Below are 23,257 nucleotides of genomic sequence, written 5' to 3'. Positions count from 1 at the left end.
TTTTTTTTTTTAGACTGCTGTAACTTTATGTGTGCTACTCAGGTTTCTCCTGAAGAGATATCATCCGCATCCTCGAAGTGTGTCTTCACTTGGTGAAGATTGGTTTCATATTGACGGAGTGGTTGCCTTGAGTGCTGTTTCTGGAGCAGAGGAGGCAGTGTCCAAGGGCCATTTGAGCATCCTTTGGGCAGGTGGTTGTTAGGATTGTGGATGTAGCCATGTTGTTCTGTGGATTTTCCTGACTATGGCAATTTGTAGGTTGTTTGATATCTGTCATTATACTTCAGAAGCTGATATCAACAGAGGTGGAGTGAAAATACTGTCTCAGTTTGGATTCCTGTACTAAGATTAATTCTCTCTCCAGGTTTGGGCACATCATGCAGGCTCTGTTTCTGGGGTTTTTTACTAGTTAAAGCTGAGATACATATCTGAAAAGCTTATTGTGCTGAGGACAAAATGCTTAGTTTATGTTCATAATAGAACATTTGAGTGCTGAAAAGAAAATTTTCCAGATGAAAAGCACTGAGTCATTGAACAGTGTTTTATTAAATAGAAGAGGTTTTTTTATGTCTTAATGTTCAGCACAGAATTATACAGCGTTACATATGAATGTCTTTAAAACTTGTTTTGTATCTGATAGATTGAATATGAGAAGAAGAAGAAAGAAGATGGAAAACGGGCTCGAGCTGATAAACAACAAGTGTTGGACATGCTTTTTTCAGCCTTTGAGAAACACCAGTATTACAACATTAAAGACCTGGTGGACATAACCAAACAGCCGGTGGTACGTACTAGTCGTCTTGTAATATAACCATTTTCAGTAGTTACTATTGTGTATATTTTCCATATCCAAAAAATAGTTTAGTATATACTATATGCCTTTGAAACAGCTCTGTAAATATGTTTTACAACAAACCAAAATAATTGAGTTTTAAGTTCACCATTGTAAGACTGTGTAGGATACCAAGCATTGCAGTGAGTATGCTTTTTCTTGACAGAAGTGGTTTAAGTAACCTAAATGGTCTCTTTCTTATTTAGGTTTGCTTTAATACTAGAAACCAAATTCTGTAATGCTCTGATGTCTCCCAGGCTACTCCTGTCCTCACAGAAGTAACAGCCTAGTTCCGTTGCTGTTGGCAGTAGAGAGCTTGTGTAAGTGAGTGGTCAGCCCTTCCTTCAGCTTCTGAACTTCATCTTGGCATAGCAACAGACGTTACTCCTTTTTTGTGGGTCTAGAAAACTGTGTTTCATGGAATTAGTATTAAATGCACACATTATCCATGGTAGGAGCTCAGGCATCATGTCAACACCCCCAAAATCACTTGATTTCCTTTACTTGATTTCCTTCTATTCCAAACAGCATACTAAGACTAAGAGTTTAGGGGTTTGACATTTGGCATTTATTTTGATTTTTTTTTTAAATACTGTTTTGATGCACAAACAAGAAAAGCATGAAGACATGTGCTGACGTGATGGTTTTGTTATCCTGCAGTGTCTGCCAGCCCCTTCATCTATGAACCCTAACTTTCTAGTTCTTTCCCTTCTTCCCCTGTTCAAGCTTTCCTTGAGCAGACCAGGCAGGAGCAGGGGGAGACAATGAGACATGAAGTATCTTCAATGCTTTTGATGTTTTTCACTGCTGACTTCGATATCTATCCTCCACCCAGCTGCAGTTTTCCGAAAGCTTAAAGGGACTTAATTATGTTTGAGTCTAAATGGAGAAACAATTTCAGAAGTTGTTAGAGCTAAGGCAGAAGAAGGAACGATGACAGCTGGATTATGGAACAAATTATTCCTCTGTAAAAGCGGGGGAAAAAATGGAAATGCTTACTAGTTTTGCTCACTTCACGTTTAGAATTAAGTGGATCTGTATCAGAGGATTTGTATAAGATGCACAATCTGTTTGGTTAAGAAGCTGCACAAAGATGTTAACCCAGTTCAAATACATGTAGGTTGACAGTGTTCTAGTACCTTGGAAGAAACTAGTTGGATAATGTATTTGTGTCTTCTATTCCATTCATTTATCTAATGACTCAACTCCTTATCTGTGTGGCAGAGAAGGTGTGTGGATCATGGGAGCTGAGAAGGAGGAAGGAATAGGAGGAAGATATGGAGGGAGTGGCAAGGAAATGTTAAGATTTATTTTTTTTTGTAAGAGAGAGGTATGACAGTCACTATCTCGATCACTTTGAATGTAAGGAGGTGCAGATTTATCCCGTCTAGCACGACTTCAGCTAGAAACAGTCACCCACAACTCCCACTTAAGCTATGGGAGAACAAAAGTTTTCTTCCTCCTGTGATGTGATTCACCTCTTGAATGTACCTGTCTCTCTGCATCAGCTCAAGGGGGCCTGGAAAAGCTGTGCTTCTGACAGAAGCTTCTTCATTAAGCACCAAAAGTTAGGCAAGATTAATCCAATTTTGGTCTTAGTCGCTGCCCTAGGGATTAGAAGTATAGGGTAGTTATTAGATTAGATGTACAGAACAAAATACTTCACATGAATACTTCTGTTACATTTATGATGAATTTCTATGCCTGTCTATAGATCTCCTGTGTCATCATATGCTCCTGAATATATTCCGCCCATAGCATAATAAAACTGTGCTGTGTACTTTCATCTCAGCAAACCTAGCCTTTTTTTTTTTTTTTTCAACTATTGTAGTAATACAGATATGTTAAAGGCAAATTGTAGACTAATTTGACCCAACATCCCATGTTATTTGGGCTATATCTTTGCATCTGTGTTTCTTATTTGAGTCTCTCTACTGATGGCTGAAAGTCCCATAGGGCTCCTGAGATTAATCAAACCATTAAACCCTCTTCCCGTGAGCAGGCTGTGCGGTCTCAGTTTGGAGCTGTGTGCGAGAGTTAGGGGTTTCGTGCTCATTCCCAGCCAGGGTTTTGCCATAGGTGTTGGTGCCCATCCAACTTCCTCAGACCCAGATATCCTGAGAAAATAAATGACCAAAATCCTCTTCCTGATGCCTTTCTTCATTCACTGGGTAGCCAGTATGGTGATAAATTCAAAACTATCTTTCAGTACGTCATCTACCCCTCATCTAAAGCTATCCTAATTTCCCATCAGGGTTCCCATTAAAAACTTCTGTAGGGAGTTGCTAACAGCATCCATTTCCATTTAAAAATACTATCCCTTGGTTCCTGCTGCTCAGGCAGCGTTCGCTCTGTGTGTGAGCATCCCTGGTGCTGTGGACTTCAGCCTTTCGTGTGCAACTTTTGGGTTTTTTTCTCAAAATAAAGTATCTGCTCCTAATGCCCAGTGTGACTTTATTGTTTGCAGAGCAGCCATAGCTGACAAAAAAAAGTAAAATGCCAACAGGTGAATAGGCGTGCTTTCCCTGTGCTGCACAGAGGTTGGCTGCTAATTAATCTCTGCTGAGTGTTCACTGCTTTATTTTCTGTCACAGTGTCTAAGATTGTCTGGGTATGTAATTTCTCCTCTGAGTTTCTAAATGTTGAGGTTATTTTCAGACACGAGGAAAAAAATGCTGCTGCTGCTGTCTCCTCAGCTCCCGTTAAAATGAAGTTCTAGGTGCTTAACATCACTGGCTAATAATATTTAAAACACATTTGTCTAAGGGAATTAACATCTTTGTTAGTGAAGTAACACATAAATAAGGCTATTTTTCTTGCATAATGGTAAATGTAAATAGTAAATTAAACCCTTGCTACAGAATGTGTTGCATGTTACACAAGAAATTGCTGCCATCTTTATTTTGCAATCGAGAAATCACAAAGCAAGTCTATTCTGAACACAAACTACTGTTATATTAGGGAAACCTGGGTTTATTTGTTTTCCTTTTTAATGAAAAATAACAATTTGCAGTCATAGGCAAATCTGTTGCCACCTACCCAGATGTAAATACTGAGTGCTCCCTGGAAATACTGCAGTAATTCTAGATTTGGACTTCGTGGCTGAGAACATAATACGCTTTTTATGTGAGCAATCAAATATTTGTGAAAAATGAAACCAGTATGGAACCAGTGGTCTAATATGAACTGCATTTTTTCAAAATGGGGTAGATTGATTGCAGTTTTTTCTTTTATTTCAGTTTTAAGTACTGGTTACCCTAATTATGGTGGGCGTTTTTTTCCCCTCGAAGTTTCTGACGGGTTTTCAGAGCTTGGAAGTTAACTCCTCTCTCAGAAATTTTTATCCCATAATTCTATAATAACATTTCGCTTTTTATGGAAAAAATCATGAGCAAAGGTGTAACAGAGCAGAGGATGCCTTAAATGTACAAAGAGATTACCTACAGATTAGCTTCTGTGTTACAATTATATGTATATAAACATACTGTATCCCTTTCTGAGAAGAAATTGTGGGCTCCTGATCAGCATTTACCAGGCTCTAAAATTCAGTATTTGGCATCACTAGAGGAAGTGGGGGGTTTCTCTTGATGCTGTAGTATGCTTCAAGATGTATAGGCCAACCTGGCACAGCGCGGACCCAGGTGGAGGGTCGTGGTTTCTGGGAGGAGAAGTGATCCTGCAGGAAAAATCATAACGTCACCTGAACTCATCTCATCAAGCCACTTGCTCTCAAGTATGGTACAGTACAGCGGGATTATCCCTGATTTGTAATTGTCTAAAAGCTCCAACAGTTCAGCATTGTCTGTGCACACAGAGTGATTTTTTTGTGTTAACGCTCTCGGCTGCCCTCCCTAAAACCACTGCTGCTTGTTTCCCCCCGTAGTGGAGATGGCAAATAGGAATATGTTGCAAATCCTCAGTTGCTGCAGTTCACGGTCACAGCTTGAAGTGCCCTTACTTGCGGCACAGACGTTACCTCGCTTTTCAGTTCGGGTTGGTTTTGTTCCATTTTGTTATGCTGTTGAATTAAAACTCTTGGAAGTTTTGCCCAGAGAGAAGCAGAACTGCCTGGGGAATTGGGTCTGAAAACTAGTTGAAATTAAAAGTAACCTTCGTTTAACCGGGTAGGTGGTTTGGAGGCGTGAGCAAGTAGTGAGAGGTGAGAACTGCCTTGTGCAAAATGTCACCCAAAGATTCTGCCACCCAACAGCAGCGAGCCGCCGGGAGCTGTGGACCGCGCAGCCGTAGCGGTTTCGTTCTGCCTGAGCCCTGCGGCATCGTCGCCCCTTGCGACCTGGCTTCCCAGATGCAGGCTAGCTCGCTCAGCCCAGGAACTGCATATGGATGTACTTCATGGGACTAAGTGCAGTTATATTTTTTTTTTTTTGCAATTCTTATTAATCTGTCCGTGTGGTCTAGAGCAGAATTTAACCTTGAATCTGAGTGTTTCTTCCACCCACTCTGCCATCTTTTGAAGTGTCTGTCAGTGACACTACTGAAAGCTACTTCGTGTGCATGCACAAGGATTGCAAACAAAGCGGTGGATATGCAGGTATACACATCGACACGTACCCACATAGAAATCACTTTTTCACCTGCTTTCACCCCCTTTTAAAAAATGCATTGCGCAACAGCAGCGTCCTCGCACGAAAACGTTGGCACACTGATTGCTGTTGTAGTGAGTAGGTTTGTCTTAGGTACCTGACTCTCAAATAGTGACAGCATCTCTGCAATAGATGAGATGTGGAAAGGTGTGCTAAGAGATGTATATTGATCTCCTGCTGCCACCTGCTGGGGTTTGCATCGTGCACCCTCGAAGACTGAATAGCCATCCCCACAGTGCAAAACGAACTCCCCGCTCACGGCTCCTGGTGTGCTGCCGCTCTCCTTGAAGAAAAGACCCTAAGAAACTAGTTTGTATACGCAGTCTGTTATGGTCATCTTTCTTACTTGTTGGACAAACACCCCTCATTGCTTTGAGATAGGTTTTTAAGAATAATTTTGCTACATGAGTCCAAATGAAGTATCATCATTAGTATGGGATATGGACTTTTTTTTGCTTTGTACATTTTTGTTGTGTACCTGGAGAGAGACTAATGATCCGTTTCTCTAAAAGAGACTTTTTTTACTGACTGCGAACATACTTTTTATTTATTTCCCAACTTTTCCATTTAGCAAAAAATGGGAAGAGTGTAAGGAAGAGACTGGGCAACCAGCCTTTCTTTTTTCCTATGTCATCATTATGGTTTTTTTTAATGAGTTGGAGTATGTTGATATTTGCACTCAGTGGAACTGTGGATACAGAAAATACAAGGGTTCCAGTAACTCCAGTTCAGTATATGCTCTCAAAGAGAATTAAATTGCTCAAACTAAAGCAATTACGAATTTAATGTGGGGATTCTCAAATTGTGGTCTGTGGTTGCCATGGCAATCCGCTCAAGTCAGTCCCGATGAATATTTAAACAAACAAGCAGGCAAACGGCTCTTTAAAAAATGAAACAAATTACTAGTGTTTATTATAGAGTAAAGGAGGGCGATATTAGTGAGCTATCTTGTGTCAAAGGTTATACTACTGCTATCATCACTTTGCTTGGGTTTTTTTTATTTCTCTTCCTAGCCTTAATATTTGAATGTATTAGAAAATTCTCTGGCACCTACTCAGCTCTCCTCTAAAAACAAGGCCATAATAAAATGCTTAAAGCTTTGCAAAATGGCATGAAAACCAACAGCTGAGGTCTTTGATGGGGTCTGAATAAGGCAGGGAGTTTCAAGATAATCCCAGCCCAAGCAAGATGAAAAGCCAAGAGCTTTTATCTCACATGGAGAAACTGCAGCAGGAGGAAGATGTGTGAGGTAACGGTGATGTACAGACCTGCACAGTAGCTGTGTCCCACCGCCCCGGGGAGCAACCTCGTGCACAGCGGCCGCCCGCACGGCTCGCTGTCTGTGGTGGCAGCAAGCTCCCAGGGCAGAAAGCCTGCTCGTGTCCCCACTCCTCCGCAGTCACATGAGAAACCTAACAGCACACAGATTTTTAGACCAGCTGCGCATCTGATACTCGGGGTACGTTGGGCATATCGCAGCCTTTTGATTTTGCAAGTGCCCCGTCTTGAGACAGGAGCTGCGGAGCATCTCCGCTAGCTCATCCGTGGGTTGGTGCTACTGCTGTAGGCCTCAGTAACCTCAGCATCGCCTTCCCAGGGGTGCTGGGAGCTTCGTTTCAGCAGCCCATGGAGCAACTCATCTAGCTAGTACCAGCTTCTCCACACCCTGGCAGGGCTGCACAGGGACTGCCCCGGAGCCATCACCCCTGGGACTCAGGTGCTCCTTGCTGCTGCATCCCTGAGGCTTACACCGGGCATTGCACCCGGGCTGCTCTAATCCCTCGTGGTGCCTGGGGATTGAAGTCTATCACAGAGTCGTTACCGCACAAGTTAGTGCTGATCAGCCAACCTCACTGTCCACCTGGTAGTTTTTATGAACCGAGTTGATGTGATTGAGCAGATCTCGAGATGTCGTGTAGGAACTGTGGTAATTGTCTGCCTATATAATTTGATTTTTTTTTTTTTCCCTTTCAGATATACTTGAAAGAAATTTTAAGAGAAATAGGCATCTACAACGTGAAGGGGACCCACAAAAACACATGGGAGCTAAAGCCAGAATACAGACACTATCAAGGAGAAGACAAGAGTGATTAACAAAAGCGTTTACGAAGCAAGAGAGAATTAGAGTGATTGCACTGAGGGAACCGCAGTGGGTTTACAGACAGGACTAAGCACGGCGCAATTCTGCAAGGTTCACGTTAAATTAAAGCAGCTGATACTTTGTAATTTTCCATAGCTTCATTTTTTTTCCAAGGAATATTTCTTGTATGTTTCTATAAGTGTTTTGTCTTTTGACAGGAAAAAAAATATTTATAGAATAAACTTGTATTAGATTTATCTTTATTAGAAATCTTTTGAGTTTTGATCTTACTTTTTCTTGGTAGCTTTGTGGCTTTTCCAAGCCTTGACGACTTTGAAGGAGAACGTGTCCTAGAGGAACCCATAACTTTATGGGTTTGCATTCCCGTAGAACCAGGTTAATCCCCTCACTTCTGCTGGGATCTGTCAGGGCTTCATCTGGAAGGCTGTAAAGGTCCACAACCCTTTGTGCAGCGTTTGGGTGGAACGGACATGATGCTCCTTTTGGGATCGGGCTTTAGGAAAAACAGCCACAACCGTGGTGCTTATCACAGTCCTTAGACTGCATGGGAACAAATCAACAGTTAAAAACCCATAAAGCAAAGGCTGTTTGATACACAGGTCAGTGGGAAGATGACAGTCCCCTCCAGGTGATTACTGAGAAAAAAAAATGAAATGTCTGCCTGTTAAGTACATCAAGGAACGGACTTATCTTTCATTTGTTTTTTATGATGTTACTGATGTTTTATGTTTAAGCATATCAATAAAAGCATTATTTTAATTTGTACCATGCAATGTTCTACATTATTGACTGAACACATTATGATTTAGATAGCGTTTTTTCAAACCATGTTTTTATTGCTGGCTTTGCCACTGGGTTTCTGTGTGTTTTGTGATTGCTTAACGTATCCATGTCTCTGTTCCCCCATTTTTGAAAAGCCCATTGCGAGGGCTGTCTATTCAGCATCCTTTTTGTGAGGCAGATGGGACGGGACTATTTAATTACATTCTCAAAGCATTTATGTTAAAAAAAGAGCAAAGAAAACAGAGTGGAAAAAAACCTCATTAGTATCCCTATAAATGAAGCAGAAGGTGAGGTTTTATAGCACAACTTTCACATTCCCTCAGGTCCTTCAGTTGTGTGCATCACTTCTGCACACGCTAATAAAATAACAGGTCTGCGTGAAAAGCAAACATTCCATTATTGGTCCTCTTGGAAGCAATGAAAGGTTTGGAGGGGGGCCAAATGCCTTTGGAGGTTTGTAAACCAACTCTGACCCCTACGCATAAGTCACACATTTTAATCTTGCTCAATTCATTTTTTTCTAGAATTGTTTGTGTAGGTATCTCTCTACAGATATGCTTCCTGCTGGTGCTCAGCTTCCTGTGGCATGAAGTGTCCAGTTCCTAGGAGGCAGACTACTGAGAGCTTTTGAAGAGCAGATTGCATTCCAGGGATGCATGTGTGTGCTTTCATAAACATTGCTGTTGACTCCTGTCTCCTCAGGCTCTATGAGCAGGACCCAGTTTGCTAATGGCTGCAGGGATATCTGAGGATGCTGAGAGGAACCCGGGAGGTCGGCCTTCATGTCTTGCTACGGTACGTGATGCGCTCCCCAGCAATAGCCAGAGCCTGCAGGCATTGCTGTCCTCCTTGTGCTGTTCGAGTCCTCCAGAGACTTGTGTTCACAACCATGTAGGATGAGAACTCTTGCTTTTCATGAGCTGGGCTCCTCCGTTGAATTTGTGTCCTGTTTGAGCAGCTAAGGTACCTGGGAGGTCTAGGTCAGCTTCTCCCTTATGTTGCTCCTCACTTGATCTTCTAAAACCATGCAGGGGAATGCCATGCAATCCTGATTGATGTAGTAGTGTTGTAATTCAGTGCCACAGGTAAAAATGACCATGCCGTTTCAGAGGGAAAAGGTTACCTTTAGTGGGATCCCCAGTAGGATTAGCTTAGCAGGAAAGTATTTTGGATCTGCTTCTATTTTTGGTTTTACATGAGTTTACTGCGTCACAATTTGTCTTCAGTTGAGAGGGACATAATCAGTCAGTATGAAATGCCAGAAGATCTAAGTAAAGTACGTATTAAATTGATCTGCAGAGTGCCTTTGGACAGGGTAAATAGGCTCTACTTAGCAGTAACGGAAAGTGTACAGAGCATGCCATTTTTTATGGGTTTTATGTTTTTTACAAAAAAATTATTTTTACGAGCATCATTAAAAACATGGAGAGTGCTCGAAGTAAACGAGCAGTGGAGCTTTCAACCAACAAGCAACAGAAAGGTTGAGGAAAGCCAAGGTGCCCTGTTTCCCTTGCAGCCTTCTCTGGAGCAGTGCCAGTTTTCAGGCTAAAAGGGGAACGGGACGATGAAGAAACTATTTCAAAAAACAACTGGGAAATGTTACACCAGGATAAACTAAAAAAAGACATCCAGTGGACAGTCTAGAAGCCAGGCAGCTCCTGAAGCATTTTTTCCTGCTTCCTGCATGATTTTGAAGGCTTTCTAGCTTGTTAGTGTGCAACTGGAATTTTAGCCCCAGAAGCAGCCACAAAATCCATGTGGCATGAGAGAAGGGCACAACGGGCCCACATAGGTGCTGAGCAAGAGGATGGGTGCTGAGCAAAAGGATGAAAGATGCTCTCCTGCCCTGACACCGGGACCCGTGAGATGCATTCAAGGACTCTCCTGCCTGGTGGGAGTGCACAGTAAAGACGGAGGTGGAGTTGTTAGGTGCCGTTTGCAGGTCATCATCCAGCCTGCAGCCAAGCCTTGCAGCACAAACCACCCTAGAGACAGAAGGAGCAGGCTGCTACGGGCCCCACATTCTCCCTTCTGCAGTAGCTCAAGGTACTGCAGGATCAGTCTAACTTCATGCAGGGCTGCGATAATGATTTAGCATTTGGGGCAACCTCAGTGGGATCCAGTACGTAATAACCAGCAAAAACTCTCTGGCTCCGCTCCGCTTGTTCTGCAAGGGGACCTTATGCAAGTGCTGTTAGCAGGATTGCCATATGCCAAGAGAGAGGAGGAGGAGGCTCGTAGGTGTTCAAGTCTGAGTCCCTGGCCCCCACATTTGGATTAATTTAAACTCTGAACTCACAGCAGTGATGAACACTGATTCCCTGCTGGTCTTCCCATGTGCTGCTGTCTCTGCTCACTGCTGAACTCCGCTCGTGCAGATGTTCTTGACTATCAGTGGTCGAAACATTGGTCCACAAGCAGGTCCCATAGGCACAAGCAGAAGTATCAATGTGCTAAATGCCATTAAATGAGATTAAAAGCGTGTCTACTGTCTAGCATTACTTCTCCCGAATGACCAGTTGAGTCATCAGAAGTTTTATACTCTGTAAGCCCAGCTGGTGCAGGCATGGGCCTGAGCTGATGGAAGGCAGCAGTGATGCAGCTGTCCCAGCAGAGACATCCCCGTGCCAGTGGGCTGGGAACGGGTGAGAAGGTGCGAGCCTGGAGGCTGCTGCTGCTACGTGGGGAAGGGGAGTGGATTTGAACCCAGCATGGGACAGGCTGGTCCCAGCGCTGCCCCGCTTCCCTCCCTGCCAGCTCACAGCTGTCACCATCCGCCTGCCTCCTCCACAGCCCTGCCTACAGCCAGCCCGGAGGCTGCCGCTGGGACAGGCAGGACTCCACGAGGAACAGGAGCAGAAAGTACCAAGCCTGAATATGAGCCGCGGACTGGCAAGAAGCGATGTGGCTACAAGACCTCTGCTGCCGACACCACATCTTCGACACAGAGCTCGTAGTGGGATCGGCGGTCGCTAGCTGCTTTGGTCCCAGTGGATGGTCCCTAAAGTCAGCCATGCTTTGAGTCAGCTACCTATTGTCTTCACCAGCTGCCTGGAGTCAGCTCCAGCTGAACATACCTCCTGCGTGTGTCAGCTATGCCCACCCGCGTTCACACGTCCTTGTTGCCAGGGTGGCATTTTTCATTAGTCACTGTTTATTGACTCCTAACAAATCATTTTTCTCACTAACGCAGTATCAGAGCTGAGCTGCTGCTCCAGGCTCACCTGGAAGATAGCCCTCCTCCTTCAGATTTTCAGAGAGATGTGGCTGGGTGCAACCTGCCCCATTTCTGATACCGGTGGCAGGACTGGAGGACTCTTCCTGGCTCTCCTAACCAAGACTGTGTGTGGCTATCAGGCTGTAGGGTCAGCCTTTCTCTGGGAGTGTTTGTTTAATTATTTGCACAAGGATGACAAACTCCAGCAGAAAAGATCAAAAAAGGCCCTTTCCAGAAGAGCCCAGCACCTGGTGCTACAGCAGGCGTCTTAAGGCTCAAGCAGGTCAAACTCTTCCACTTTCAGCTCTCATCAAACACAAAAATTTTGGAGTACACTGCATTTTGGAATAGGGAATTGGTAAATGTCTTTGGATGCAGAGCATGGGGCACCCAGAAGCCAGAGGGGTGAATGAACGCAGGTGCCATTGAGCACTGCTTGAGCTGACCACACCTAGGGCTTGTGTGATGAGCAAGATCCGAGCACCAGCAGCTGAACTTACAGCAACCCTCTTCTCTGTCCCACCTCAGCAAATCTCAGCACAAGGAGCAGCCTGGTACTGGTCGTACTGGTCTTAGGAGTACCTCAGCCAAAATGTGTCCCTTGGAGGAGCGCAGCCAGCTGAGAGGGACTTTCTGCTCTTGACGGTGTCACACAGGGGTGTGGGCTTTTGCAGTTGGTGTGTTTGCAATTATAAACAAATAAATGGGATAAGGGGGAAGCTGCAGTATTTGGCTTTCTTGAAAGGAAGGGAATGACTGCTTCTTTTCACCTCTACTCCATTAACTAGTTTTACTTTTGAAGCTCATTCTTGGGAGTGGGATTTCCACAGGGACCTGAACACCTCCAGGAGGCAGGGAAGGCTTTCAGCAGCTGCAAGACAGATAACCAAGGACCAAAGGCACAGGCAAGGCCAAAGCCTTGATTAAAAGCAACAAAGGAAACAATGGAGAGTCCTTCCTCGGCCACCCGGGTCTATGCCTGCACCCACCCAGCTGCCCCCACCAGTCTGTAGTGGGAGGGTTGATAGTACTGGGGGAGGGAAATGGCATCAACCTGCCCAAGGCTTCACATGTCTAATTTAAGGTCCTTTTTTTTTTTTTTTTTTCTTTCAGAGGGGCTCACATAAAACCCAGTATGGATTCCTGAAAGGCCTTCCTCCACTGCCCGGCCAAGCCCAGCCCCAGGAAGAGGCTATTTATACTCCAGCAACGGGAGAGGCAGCAAGAAGCAAGGGCTGCATCCACGCAGGGTCCACCAGCCCAGGCACCCCCAGACATGGGATTTTCTTCCTGCGTGTCCTTCCCAAAGCTGCCTGGCCCACAGTAAGCAAGGTGGCCATGAACACAAACCCCCCTTCTACTTGTGGGCAGCTATCTTGCCCTTTCAGCTTAAAAATCAGGTGGGTTTATGGGAGTCAAACCACTCTTAGCCCCACCATGACAAGCGAACTGGATGGCACGTACTGCCAGGAGGCAGCCACTGAGCCAGGGCAGCCAAAGCCGATGGGTGAAGGGCTATGCCAGCCCCCTTAAACACCTTTTTATGGGCAGCTTGGCCAAGCACCAGCAGCTGCAGGCAGTTTTATGGTGCTGCAACCACACAGCTGCAGCAGGCAGGGAAATCATCCCACCCTGCCTTGACTGGAGGGGCCAAGGGTGCCCAGCTCCAGTGCAGACACAGCTGTAGGTAGAGGAGATGAACCTCAGCCCTTGCACCAGACTATTCCAGTAGCAAGGGGTTTTGCTAGCTGAGCATCCACAGTTGGCAGGGAGGAAGCAGACAGCTTTATGCGGTCTTTTCTCAACTACTGTATCACAAAGGATTTGGGAAGCTAATTCTTAAATCCTCTCTGGACATCGAGTTTGTTGGACGTTCCCTATAAAAATCAAACAAACAGCTGCATTGCTTTGGCAGGGCTGCTGGCATGCCTGCACCTTGCTGAGAATGGGAGGAAAGGGGCTGCTCTCCCAAATGCCAGCAGTGCTTCCTCCCGCTGCTGCTGGTTACAGACGGGGAGGTGAATCCAAGCTGTTGGCTCCCAGGATGACAAGAGGGCTACGGAGAAACAATTGCTCATCATTTTTCTCACCGTGCTCAGCCACTGCCTCATTGGCGAGGTTGATATCACACACCAAAAGAGTCTAAAAAGGCCTCCTAGCATCAGTTTAAGGGTGTTTTGGCTCCTTTTTGTGCCAGAAGTGGAAGGTGATAAATGCAGCCCTAATGGCTCAAAACACCCAGCAGCTACACGCATTCTCAACAACATCCTGCCATGCTCCTGCACAACACTTCCACGGTTACCAGCATTTGCTGGCACCAAAAAAAAGCTCCCCCAGGCCACAGTCCTGGCCACAGCCACTTGGCTGTGATCTTTGCACAACAGCTTCCAGCTGCGGCTTCAACCAAAAGCCAGCCAAGGCACAGGGACCACAAACCAGCATGGGTGCACTCCTGGCAATGGATTTTGGGCTGTTTATGGCAAAGACTTTCAGGCTTGGCTTGGTTTTTTTTTTTCCCTCTCCTACCGAGACATTTATCTCCAAGCTAAATGAACACGGTGTTTAACTGCTGCTCTCCCACTGTGGGCTAGCGACAACGTGGAGATCTACTTGCCGGCTGGTGCAGGGCAAAACATCCCTGATTACAATGGCAGCCAGATCCCAGGGAAGCGGCTGCAGAGCTGAAGCGCAGCCGGAGGTCCATGGGAGCGGAGGGAGGCATCTTACCTGCTCCAAGCCAGCAGCAGCATGTGAGAAAGCAGAGGTATCTTGATGAAGATACTATTGCTGTTTAATAAAAGCATCCTCCCTAGATGGCTGTCGCTGAAAACGCTGCCAGAACTGCTCAGCAGTCAGAGACTTGCTAAGGGAAGGAAGCAAGTTGCAGCTTTTTTATTTTTTCTACATCTCTTCTAAAAAAATAATCTAATTTTACTTCTCTGACAATGTCCTAAGCTTACAAGAAGTCCCTCCTGGCCTTGAGCTAAACCATGTAAACAAAATAAAAACAAACAAAAAAAACCACAAAACAAAGCAAACCCAACTCTGTTCCCTACATACATACACTCATTTAAATTTTTCCCTTTGCAGGTTCTCCCTCCTCCTGCTGAAGCTGAGGGCTACACAAGGCTCCAGGACCATCACCCACCTGGGCTCCAGCACCCACCCCCTGCCCATGCTGAGTGGACAAAGAGCCGGAGCTGGGCTGGCTCGGCCGGGCACCTAAGAGGGGGCAATGGGGGTATCCAGCTCCCCATGGCCCCACCAGCGCCTCTCCCAGTACACCAGATGTTCCCTCCACTGCATGGACATCCCCAAGCCTGCACCCCTTCTCCTCAAAGCAGGCGGCCGAGAAGCAACGAGCTGCTGCAGCAGCATTCGGATGTTAACAGCACAGTCACTGGCCCGCAGGAGGTGAGATTTTTTGCCAGCGCTTGGCTGAACCCTGGCACATGAGCTGTGGGTTGAAGATGCTGCGGGGATGCTTTGAGAAGTCAAAAGAGAGTGGATTTGTAGATGGGGCAAGACGCAACTGGGGCAGAAAAACTGTGAGACAAAGAGCAGGCGTTGAGGGGGAGCGGTGGGGTGGGAGGGCAAAAGGCCAAAGGACCTGTGGGACATGTGCCCAGCACAGTAGCTGCTTCCTCCAGCCCCAAGACATCACTCCCTTTGCCACAGGACACTAAAGAGGAAGGAGTTTTTCCCCCTCTTTATCAGCAATCAGCCTTCCTTCCCCTGCCAGCAGCTGGCCTGTGGTAGATGCAGGAGCAGCCTCCTGGCCCCATGTCTGGGCTGAGACCTGAGCCAGCAGAGGAAAGGTTTCTACCCAGCTGCTTAACCTGCTCCATGAGGCTTGGGGGAAAAGCTGTTTGGATCCTTCCCAGCTCCACAGGCCCTTCCAGCCATGGAAAATACCTTCCCAGGAATGCAAGATACAAGCCTGATGATAAGCATATGTTTTAAAACAAGATGGGGATAGGTTTTAAAGCTGTTCTTCAGTTCAGGCTGTGTTTTAATAGCACCAGGGTCATTTGTTACAATGGGCAATTTTTATCAATTTAGTAACTCCAAAGCTGTAGCATTACAGCAGTATGAAGCCTTGCCTTCTCAAATCACTTTAGCTTTTCAGCCCCGGAAAACAGCTGCTTGAAATGAAGAGGGGCCAGAAGAGGAGGAATTGGGTTACAAGGAAGTACACTGACTTCATTTCCACCTCACAGAGTTGCGTCACAGACTGTTGACAAGTGCATTTACCAGCCACGGGCCTCCCACTTAACGGCATGTAGCAACTCCTGACGCAAGAGGCTGGATCCCAACTTTCCCTCGCCCTGCCTCTACTGCAGGCAGCTACCGCAGCAGCGCGGCTGAGACCGCCGCTTGTCACCACCACGGTCCTTCCCTGCCACCGAGTGTGGTTTAACCTCTCCTCCCTGGTGCCTGGCAGGTTTGACACTGCAAAGCGGCAAAACTTGCCCTTTTCCCTGAGAAACTGAAGGCAGCAATGCATTTTTGGGAAGCACGGTACAGCCAGGAGCAAAACCACTTCTCTTGCAGCTCACTGGAGAGAAGAGCAGAACAAAATCCTGCATCTTAAGAGCCTTTGAACTGACACTTCCCATCAGAGGCTCCACCATGCAGAAAAGCACATGACAGACAGGAGCGTGTAACCCACTAGTTAGGCATGTTTGCACACACCAATTAAATATCCCAATTAGCCTGGAGTACAGACAGGACGGCACGCAGTTTGCCGTAAGCCATTCAACCCAACAGCAACACTGCGCTCATCATGCTTCTAAGCACCTGCCTTTCAAAGCAGCACCTCATCTTTTGTACACAGCAATTTGCTCCAGGCTTGTGCCCAGGGTTCCCAGCCTCAGCACAACTAGCCAGGCAGGGGGAAGAGCTGTTTTCACTCCCACATCCCAGCTCTGCTCAGTTTTAAACACTTTGACTCACTGCAAGTGGGAGCCGGGGGTGTTAGGGGCTGCGCGGCCATGTGAGCACTGCCCTGCCCACGCTAAACTTGCTCCTCTGAGACGCAAAAGTCTCAAACTAAGCAAGTACTTACTCTCCCCTTCCTTTAAGGCTCCCAGTCTTTAACAAAGATGCAACAGGAAGGGTAAGATAGCATCCTCACCTGGCCCCATTAAACAAACCCTCTGCAAGGAAAGCAAGAGCTGGCTCACAGTGATTTTATGCAGGCTTTGAACCTGCCTCCCTGCCTTTCAGCCCCATTGGGTGAAGGCAGAGGAGCATTAATTTACATTGCTCAGATTACACCGAAATTGTACCTCAGCCAGAAGTGCAGCTGGCCCAAGACCCTTTCTTGGGAAAGCTAAAAAAAATAGGTATGTAAATGAAGTTCCCACAGCACTAAAACAGGGTGTGTTTAAACCAGACAGGAACCTCCGAGATAACTAGGGCACGCTCCACTCCCACCTCCCCAGGCAGTATCTCACTCCTCCCATCCCACTGCCGCATCTATCTCACCCCTGCGGAAACCTCCACCTCCGCCCTCCGGCACCAGGGGCCAAAACCCAACACAAGACAGCCAAGATGCCAACACTCTGCTGAAGCGGAGGCCCAAGGCCTCACAGAACAACAGCCAGCGAGCAGGTTGTACCCTCCCCTTTCAGGCACCTCCACCTCCTATACCCCTAACAGTTAACGACCGGTATTTGGTATTTGTGTCTGTCCAAGGCAGCATCCCCGGTCAGGGACGCACAGCCCTGCTGCCAGCAGCAGCGCAAACCCCCCGGCCGCAGCTGGGGCTCTGTGAAGGCGCCTGTATTCCTTTATTCAATCCAGACTGCCACGAGGTCAGGCAGGTGGAAAGCGCAAGGAACCTGTTCATGTTGCATCTCAGCAAGAACCAGAGAAGCAATGGCCGTTTGCTCCAGGTCTGTCAAACAGATGCATTTCCTAACGAGGAACACAGCAGGAACAGAACTTATAAATACCAAATACTTGAGACTTACTTAAGTCTCAAGCCCAGACATGCACTGGCTTTGTGATAAGCCTAGGACAGGGCTAGGCCATTCTGACATTTCTCTCCCCAAGGAGACTGCAAGTACAGGAAAAACCCAAATCCTGTAACTTGACTGAGTTCTAGTTAATCCGCTCCCGAGTAGCTGTCAAATACAGATGAGCAGTGCCACAGCCAGGCTGTGTTGGACAAACCAGGAATTTCACCCCCTCCCCACCACGTTCCCACTACCTGGGCTGAGATGGAGTGCTGGTGTTAGACTAGCGCTCCATCCCTCCTCCTACCTTAATCCTGAAGTCATAGTACAGCTGAGGACAGACTCAAGTGTCCTTGTCTGACAAAGAAGCTCAGCCAGCACTCAGCTTGAGGAGCACAAATTCCATTCTGTTGGGCTTTTTTTTTTTTTTTACTAGCTTTGGTATCTGGTTCCAGAGATAGAAGTCTCTGTGCAATCATGAAAGATGAAGAAGGTCCACTCCACTACGATGACATTTCTTGAGCTTTGCCTTATTCCCCTCAGCCTGCTCTTGCACTCCAATGCCACAGGTAGAAACTACGTGAGGTCTGTCTGGAGACAGTCAAGTTGTAGTGCGCTAGGACCAGGCTATACTATTGACAGTACCAAATCCTGGGACAACATCTTGCTGCAACCTCTCCTGCAAGGCACCCTAAGAAACACACTAGACCAAAAGGCATCACCTAGAATGGGTTTAAATGAGTTTTATTTTAGACAACCTACATGACAGATGTTTGGTTTTTTCTTTTTTTAAAACAATGCCTCCACTCCAAATGAGGGTCAAAATAAGTGAATAAAGCTCAAGATGACATCAGTCCAGTTGTTAGACACTGCCAATTCCTGGTGTTGTGCCGATGAAGAAGAAACAGCAGCCAGCTATGAAGACAGGTGATCCAAATCCATACTGTTTGATTTGTTACTGAAACAAGAGTAGCAAGTGTTAGTTCAAGGTCATGACAGCCAGGGTAAGTTTCCATAACCCATTCGTGTATTCCCCAATTCAATCTGAGCTGCCACAGTCAGGCAGGCAGAAAGCGCAAGGAAGTTATTTTTGCATCTTAGTGCAAACCAGAGAGCAACAGGACAAGTGCTCATGGTCTATCAGAGGATGCTGAGCTTCTCTACAATCATACAGAGCAACTGGCATCAGCTGCTGAGCAAGCCAGACAAGAGACTCATTCACACCCTTTTTGCTTGACATGTCAAGTTTCAGATTTCCTCTCAAATAAGAGCATGTCCTAAGCAAGTCCTAAAGCTTACAATGTACATGTTGTGTTTTACAAGAGCCGCAGCAAGAAGCTGGAGCAGTTTTTGCCCAGTGGAATGCCTCGCTACTATTCTTTTAACCCTATTACTTCAGGATGGGGTATCTGAATTACACATCCAGAAGGTCTGCCCAAGTACCAAGTAGGAGAGAGGCACCCAAGCTTCTGCTCTGAGGGGGTACCTTCCAGGTGACTGCCTGTTCTAGGGTCCACGACAGGCATCACCCTTCGGTCAAGCTGCAGGAGGTGGTGTGTCTGGGCCAATACAAGTGTTCCTCTAGTGGGGCCACTGCTCCACACTAGAATTTGGTTCATCTTTACATGACTTGCATACCAGAAAGCCTGTAAGAGGCTTTACAGATAAATTTAGCTGGCTATAAACAGGCTTCATAAGTCCACAATGACTGGGCAAAGCAATTGGTGATCCCACACTGCCAGTCTGCAGTGAATTCCACAGCTCTCAGAACAAGCAAAAAAATGCAAGTGTTGGAATCCAAATACTGTTTCCTTGCAACCACGTTCCAACCCAGAGTAACTAAAGAGAAAGCAGACCACAGGAGCTGCCTGAGCTCAGGCAGTTCGAGATTCCAGATAAAATAAGGTTAAGTATTCAGTTAAGTATTACTGTGTTCCCAAATTTAGGGCAATATTTAAACAGATGGTTCTCGCATAACAAATAAGGGCATCAGATTAAGTGAAAGAAGATGAAACGTGATCATGTAAGGTACTTCAGAATTAACCCCCACAAGAGGGACCTGAAGTAGAAGTGCTCCATTTCAGAGGACACTGTCTTCAATCTAATAGTTTAAAACCATTACCAATTACACACATCTCACCAAGGCATTCTCTTCTGCATTTCTGAGCCATTAAGTCACAATGAATCACCGCAGTGAAACTACGTCCCCTTTGAGTATGATTCAATAGCATACAAGGGAAGTTTCAGCCACTTTGTGTAACATGAAGCAGCAATTAGGCCATACTTACACGAACCTTAAGTTTTTAAACTGGCAGTTACTGCTCAACTTTAACAGGGATGCAACAGAACAAGTGATACATTGAAAGAGGTAATCATGTAGTTAGGCACATTCACCCAATTCAGGTCTGTACTTACACATTTCTCAATTTCTAAGCCGTCCTTAAAGAAAATCATATATGGGGTCACACCATCCTCACGGAAATCCAGGAGAGCCACCATACCATCTGGATTCATGTTCTCTCCTACAAAGAACTTCAGAGAAATGTGTTACTGAGACATTTAATGAGCTACTACCAGGGGAAAGTGCCTTTTATACAAGAAAGCTGTAACATCTACTAGTTCAGTTTAAAGGTCTCCCTGACCAGCTGCAGGGATTTTGCTTTCTGCAGCTTGTCCATTTTAGTACCACATAACTTTACCACACTGCTATGAACAGCACAATAAGACACAAGAGGGGCCAAAGAGATCCATCTTTCAAGTCTCTTAACTCCACGGTTCCTAAATGGTGGTAACTAAACATGCAGTTAACTACAAGTGTCACAAGCTGAAATGAGATCCCCAAACACCTACAAGTCTTTCACCATTTCTCCTCCCTGACTCTCGGAGCCCCTAATACTCTCCTAGAAGGGTATGTTAGATGCCCTCACCACAGGAGCCCTCAAAACTCTCCACACACTAGTTCAGCAGATGAACCGATTGCAGCTTGTATCACTGCAATACTGCCGAAAGGAGACATAAGTTTCATTACCTGGTAGTTTTTGAAGTTAGCGAGGATGTGTTTGATTTGTTCTGCAGCCCCTGTCATGAAAGGCTTTACTCTCTCTGGCTTGTGTTCCTCAAGTCTGGCTTTGATTCTGGAAGGAAGAAAAAAACCTCTGAAAACACCTTCTAGCCTAGTAACTTCATTGTGCAGCATCACATCATAGCAGAAAGAGTTACCAGCAGTCAAACGTTGATTTTGCTGCTCTTCCCTCTCTCCCTCTCAAAACCCCCAGATTTTAACTTAATTTCACTAGTGAATTAGCAGAGCAGTGCCTGCCACTCATATCAAGCTCATTTTACCTCTAGGCTAGCGGCAGACAAAAATTAGCAAGCCATTTCCACAGCATCAAGAGTACTATCCATCAGTATCACAAAGAGTGTTTTCACTTTTAATGCTAACACACTAAGCAACATAAATTATACCTTGAATTAATAAAAAGTTCCATTCACACACATCATATTTGGACATTTAAACTGTCAAGTTAGAAAAGCTTCCTGAAGCTTTCTTTACCACCCTACCTACCACCCCCTTCCCCATGAAGGTCTGGCATAGAGGAATCAAAGAAAACAAACAGCAACATTACAAATAATATCCAAAGCACATGATCAGGTCCTCTACCTCAGCCAAGATAAACTTAGATATTCCAGTATCAATTCTTTAGAGTTCCAGTTTTGCCAAGTATTAAGACATTACTGAAGCTCACAGCCAGTTTGGCACCTGTATCAGAACTAACACCTACTCGGAATAAAGTTCAACACTGTTCTTAAAATCTCAACAACCTAACAATTTTGCAATCTTATTTAAAGAAAAAGCCTACTAATACTTACGCTTTCATGTAGTCCTTGATGTACTTCTTGTAGGATTCTTTCGTAAAGCTGGTTTCCTGAAGGTGGTGGTTTATTACTATATCAACACCAGTTATGACCGTGGCTTCTGTTCCATCTCCCTCAGGACCTTCAGCAGAGGCATTGCCACCAATTAGAGAGTCATCAATTTGACCCTCTGTCCTGGTGACCATCTAGATTTAGAGACATCAAAAAACTTAACGGCTCTGCAAAAATCTTAATGCTACCGCTCTTACACATCTATGACCTGACAGCAGGGCATGACTTCAGAGCCACAGTTAAGCGCAAGGAATCTGACTGCAGCCTGAGCACAGATTTCTTAAGCCGGGCTCCTCTCCCGGTGCCCGACCAAAGCTTGTTACACCGCCGGCACTCCAGCGGGGCTGCCCCGGGCCCTCTCACGCACTGCTTGCGGCAGCAGCCGGCTCTGCCCCGGCCACAGGCACCAGGCCGTGGTGGGTCTTCCCCTCTCGGGCCGCTGGCAGGGAAGCCAGCCCCCTCTCCCCAAACCCTGCCTCCGCCACCGGCCGGGCAGGCCCGGCTCCATGCAGCGGCCGGGCCCTGAGTCACGGCAGCGAGGCCGGCCGGCCTCCCCCCACCCTCCCTCGTCCCCCAGGGCGGGCGGGCGGGCCACTCACCTTCCCCTCCACTTCCAGGCACAGGCCGTTCGCCACCTCCCGGATCTTGTAGATGTCCGAGAACATCTCGTCCTCTGCGGGGGCACAGACACACACAGGCGGACGCCGCCGCGTCAGCCGCCGCCCTCCGCCTGCCCGGGCCGGGCCGCGGCCACCTTCCCCCCGCCGCCCTGCCGGGCCAGGCCGCGCTCCCGCCTCCCGTCGCTCCCCACCCCCGGCGCTCCGGCCCGGGCACCGCGGCCTCGCCCGGGCGCTCCGAGGCCCTTCCCCCCCCCCCGCCCCGCACTGCACATGCGCGGGGCCGCCAGGCCCAGCGGCCGGGCCCAGGCCGCCGCCAGCCGTTTCCCCCCGCCGAGCGAGCGAGCAACCGCCCGCCCGCCCTCCCCTCCCGCCCCGGCCCCCTCCCCCGCGGCGCGCCGCCGGCCTTACGGCTGATGCAGTCCCGGTAGATGATCATGGCGGCGGCGCGGGTCCCTGCGCAGCGACCCGAGAGCGGGCGGGAGCGAGGCGGAAAGGGCCGAGTCAGCGCCTGCCGGAGCTCATATAGCGGGCACCTCCCGGCGCGTCACCGCGCAGGCGCGCCCGCCCCCCCGCCCCGCCCCCCCCGCCCGGCGCCCCCTGGCGGCCCTGGGCGGGCGGCGGCTGTGGCGGGGGGAGGCCGTTAGGCGGCCGTTGGGGCGGGGCGGGGGGGCTTCGGCAGCGCAAGGCGCCTCCCCGCACAGGGCGGTAGGGGCGGCAGCCATGGCGGCGGCGCGCTGCGCTGAGCGGGCAGGGGAAGCGGCGGAGCAAGGCCAGCCTTCTCTACAACTCCCTGAAAGGAGGTTGTAGCGAGGTGGGGGTCGGTCTCTTCTCCCAAGTAACAAGCGATAGGACGAGAGGAAACGGCCTCAAGCTGCGCCAGGGGAAGTTTAGGGTGGATATTAGGAAAAACTTCTTCACCGAAAGGGTTGTCAAGCCCTGGAACAGGCTGCCCAGGGAGGTGATTGAGTCTCCATCCCTGGAGGTATTTAAAAGACGGGTAGACGTGGTGCTCGAGGACGTGGTTTAGTGGTGGACTTGGCAGTGCTAGGTGAACGGTTGGACTCGATGAGCTTAAGGGTCTTTTCCAGCCTTAACGATTCTATGACTCTCTTTGCCCTCGGCCGAGGGCAAGGGGTGAGGACAGCCTGTCGCCGTGGTGGGCTTCGCAGTGCTGTGGCTGCCAGCTTTGCCCAGCGGCTGTAGCCGCCTT

General features: G+C 47.5%; 2 protein-coding genes across 4 annotated transcripts in view; one reads left to right on the top strand and one right to left on the bottom strand.

Moving 5' to 3' along the window:
- The window catches only part of GTF2F2 (general transcription factor IIF subunit 2), a 91,845-nt gene extending 83,632 nt beyond the window's left edge, over positions 1-8,213 (top strand). For 2 of the 3 annotated variants that reach the window (XM_082304482.1, XM_082304481.1), the window contains 2 exons: positions 641-784; positions 7,411-8,213. In XM_082304482.1, coding sequence (XP_082160608.1) covers positions 641-784; positions 7,411-7,530 — 264 coding nt within the window. In that variant the 3' untranslated portion in view covers positions 7,531-8,213. Of the gene's footprint in view, positions 1-640; positions 785-1,038; positions 1,274-7,410 lie in introns of those variants that run through there. The other variant, XM_082304483.1, reaches the window with a different exon arrangement.
- A 10,015-nt stretch (positions 8,214-18,228) lies between these two features.
- TPT1 (tumor protein, translationally-controlled 1) lies at positions 18,229-22,585 on the bottom strand. The gene is made up of 6 exons (XM_082303938.1): positions 22,456-22,585; positions 22,027-22,100; positions 21,371-21,561; positions 20,529-20,634; positions 19,916-20,032; positions 18,229-18,458 (listed from the first exon to the last, which is right to left on the bottom strand). Exons 1-6 carry the CDS (start codon positions 22,481-22,483, stop codon positions 18,456-18,458), a joined length of 519 nt encoding a protein of 172 aa, XP_082160064.1. The 5' UTR covers positions 22,484-22,585; the 3' UTR covers positions 18,229-18,455.
- Between the last annotated feature and the right edge of the window lie 672 nt (positions 22,586-23,257).

Source organism: Platalea leucorodia (assembly GCF_965183815.1).
Source record: "Platalea leucorodia genome assembly, chromosome: 2".
Lineage (NCBI taxonomy): Eukaryota > Metazoa > Chordata > Aves > Pelecaniformes > Threskiornithidae > Platalea > Platalea leucorodia.
Note: the sequence above shows the minus strand (reverse complement) of the source record. Positions and strands in the feature narration are given on the sequence as shown.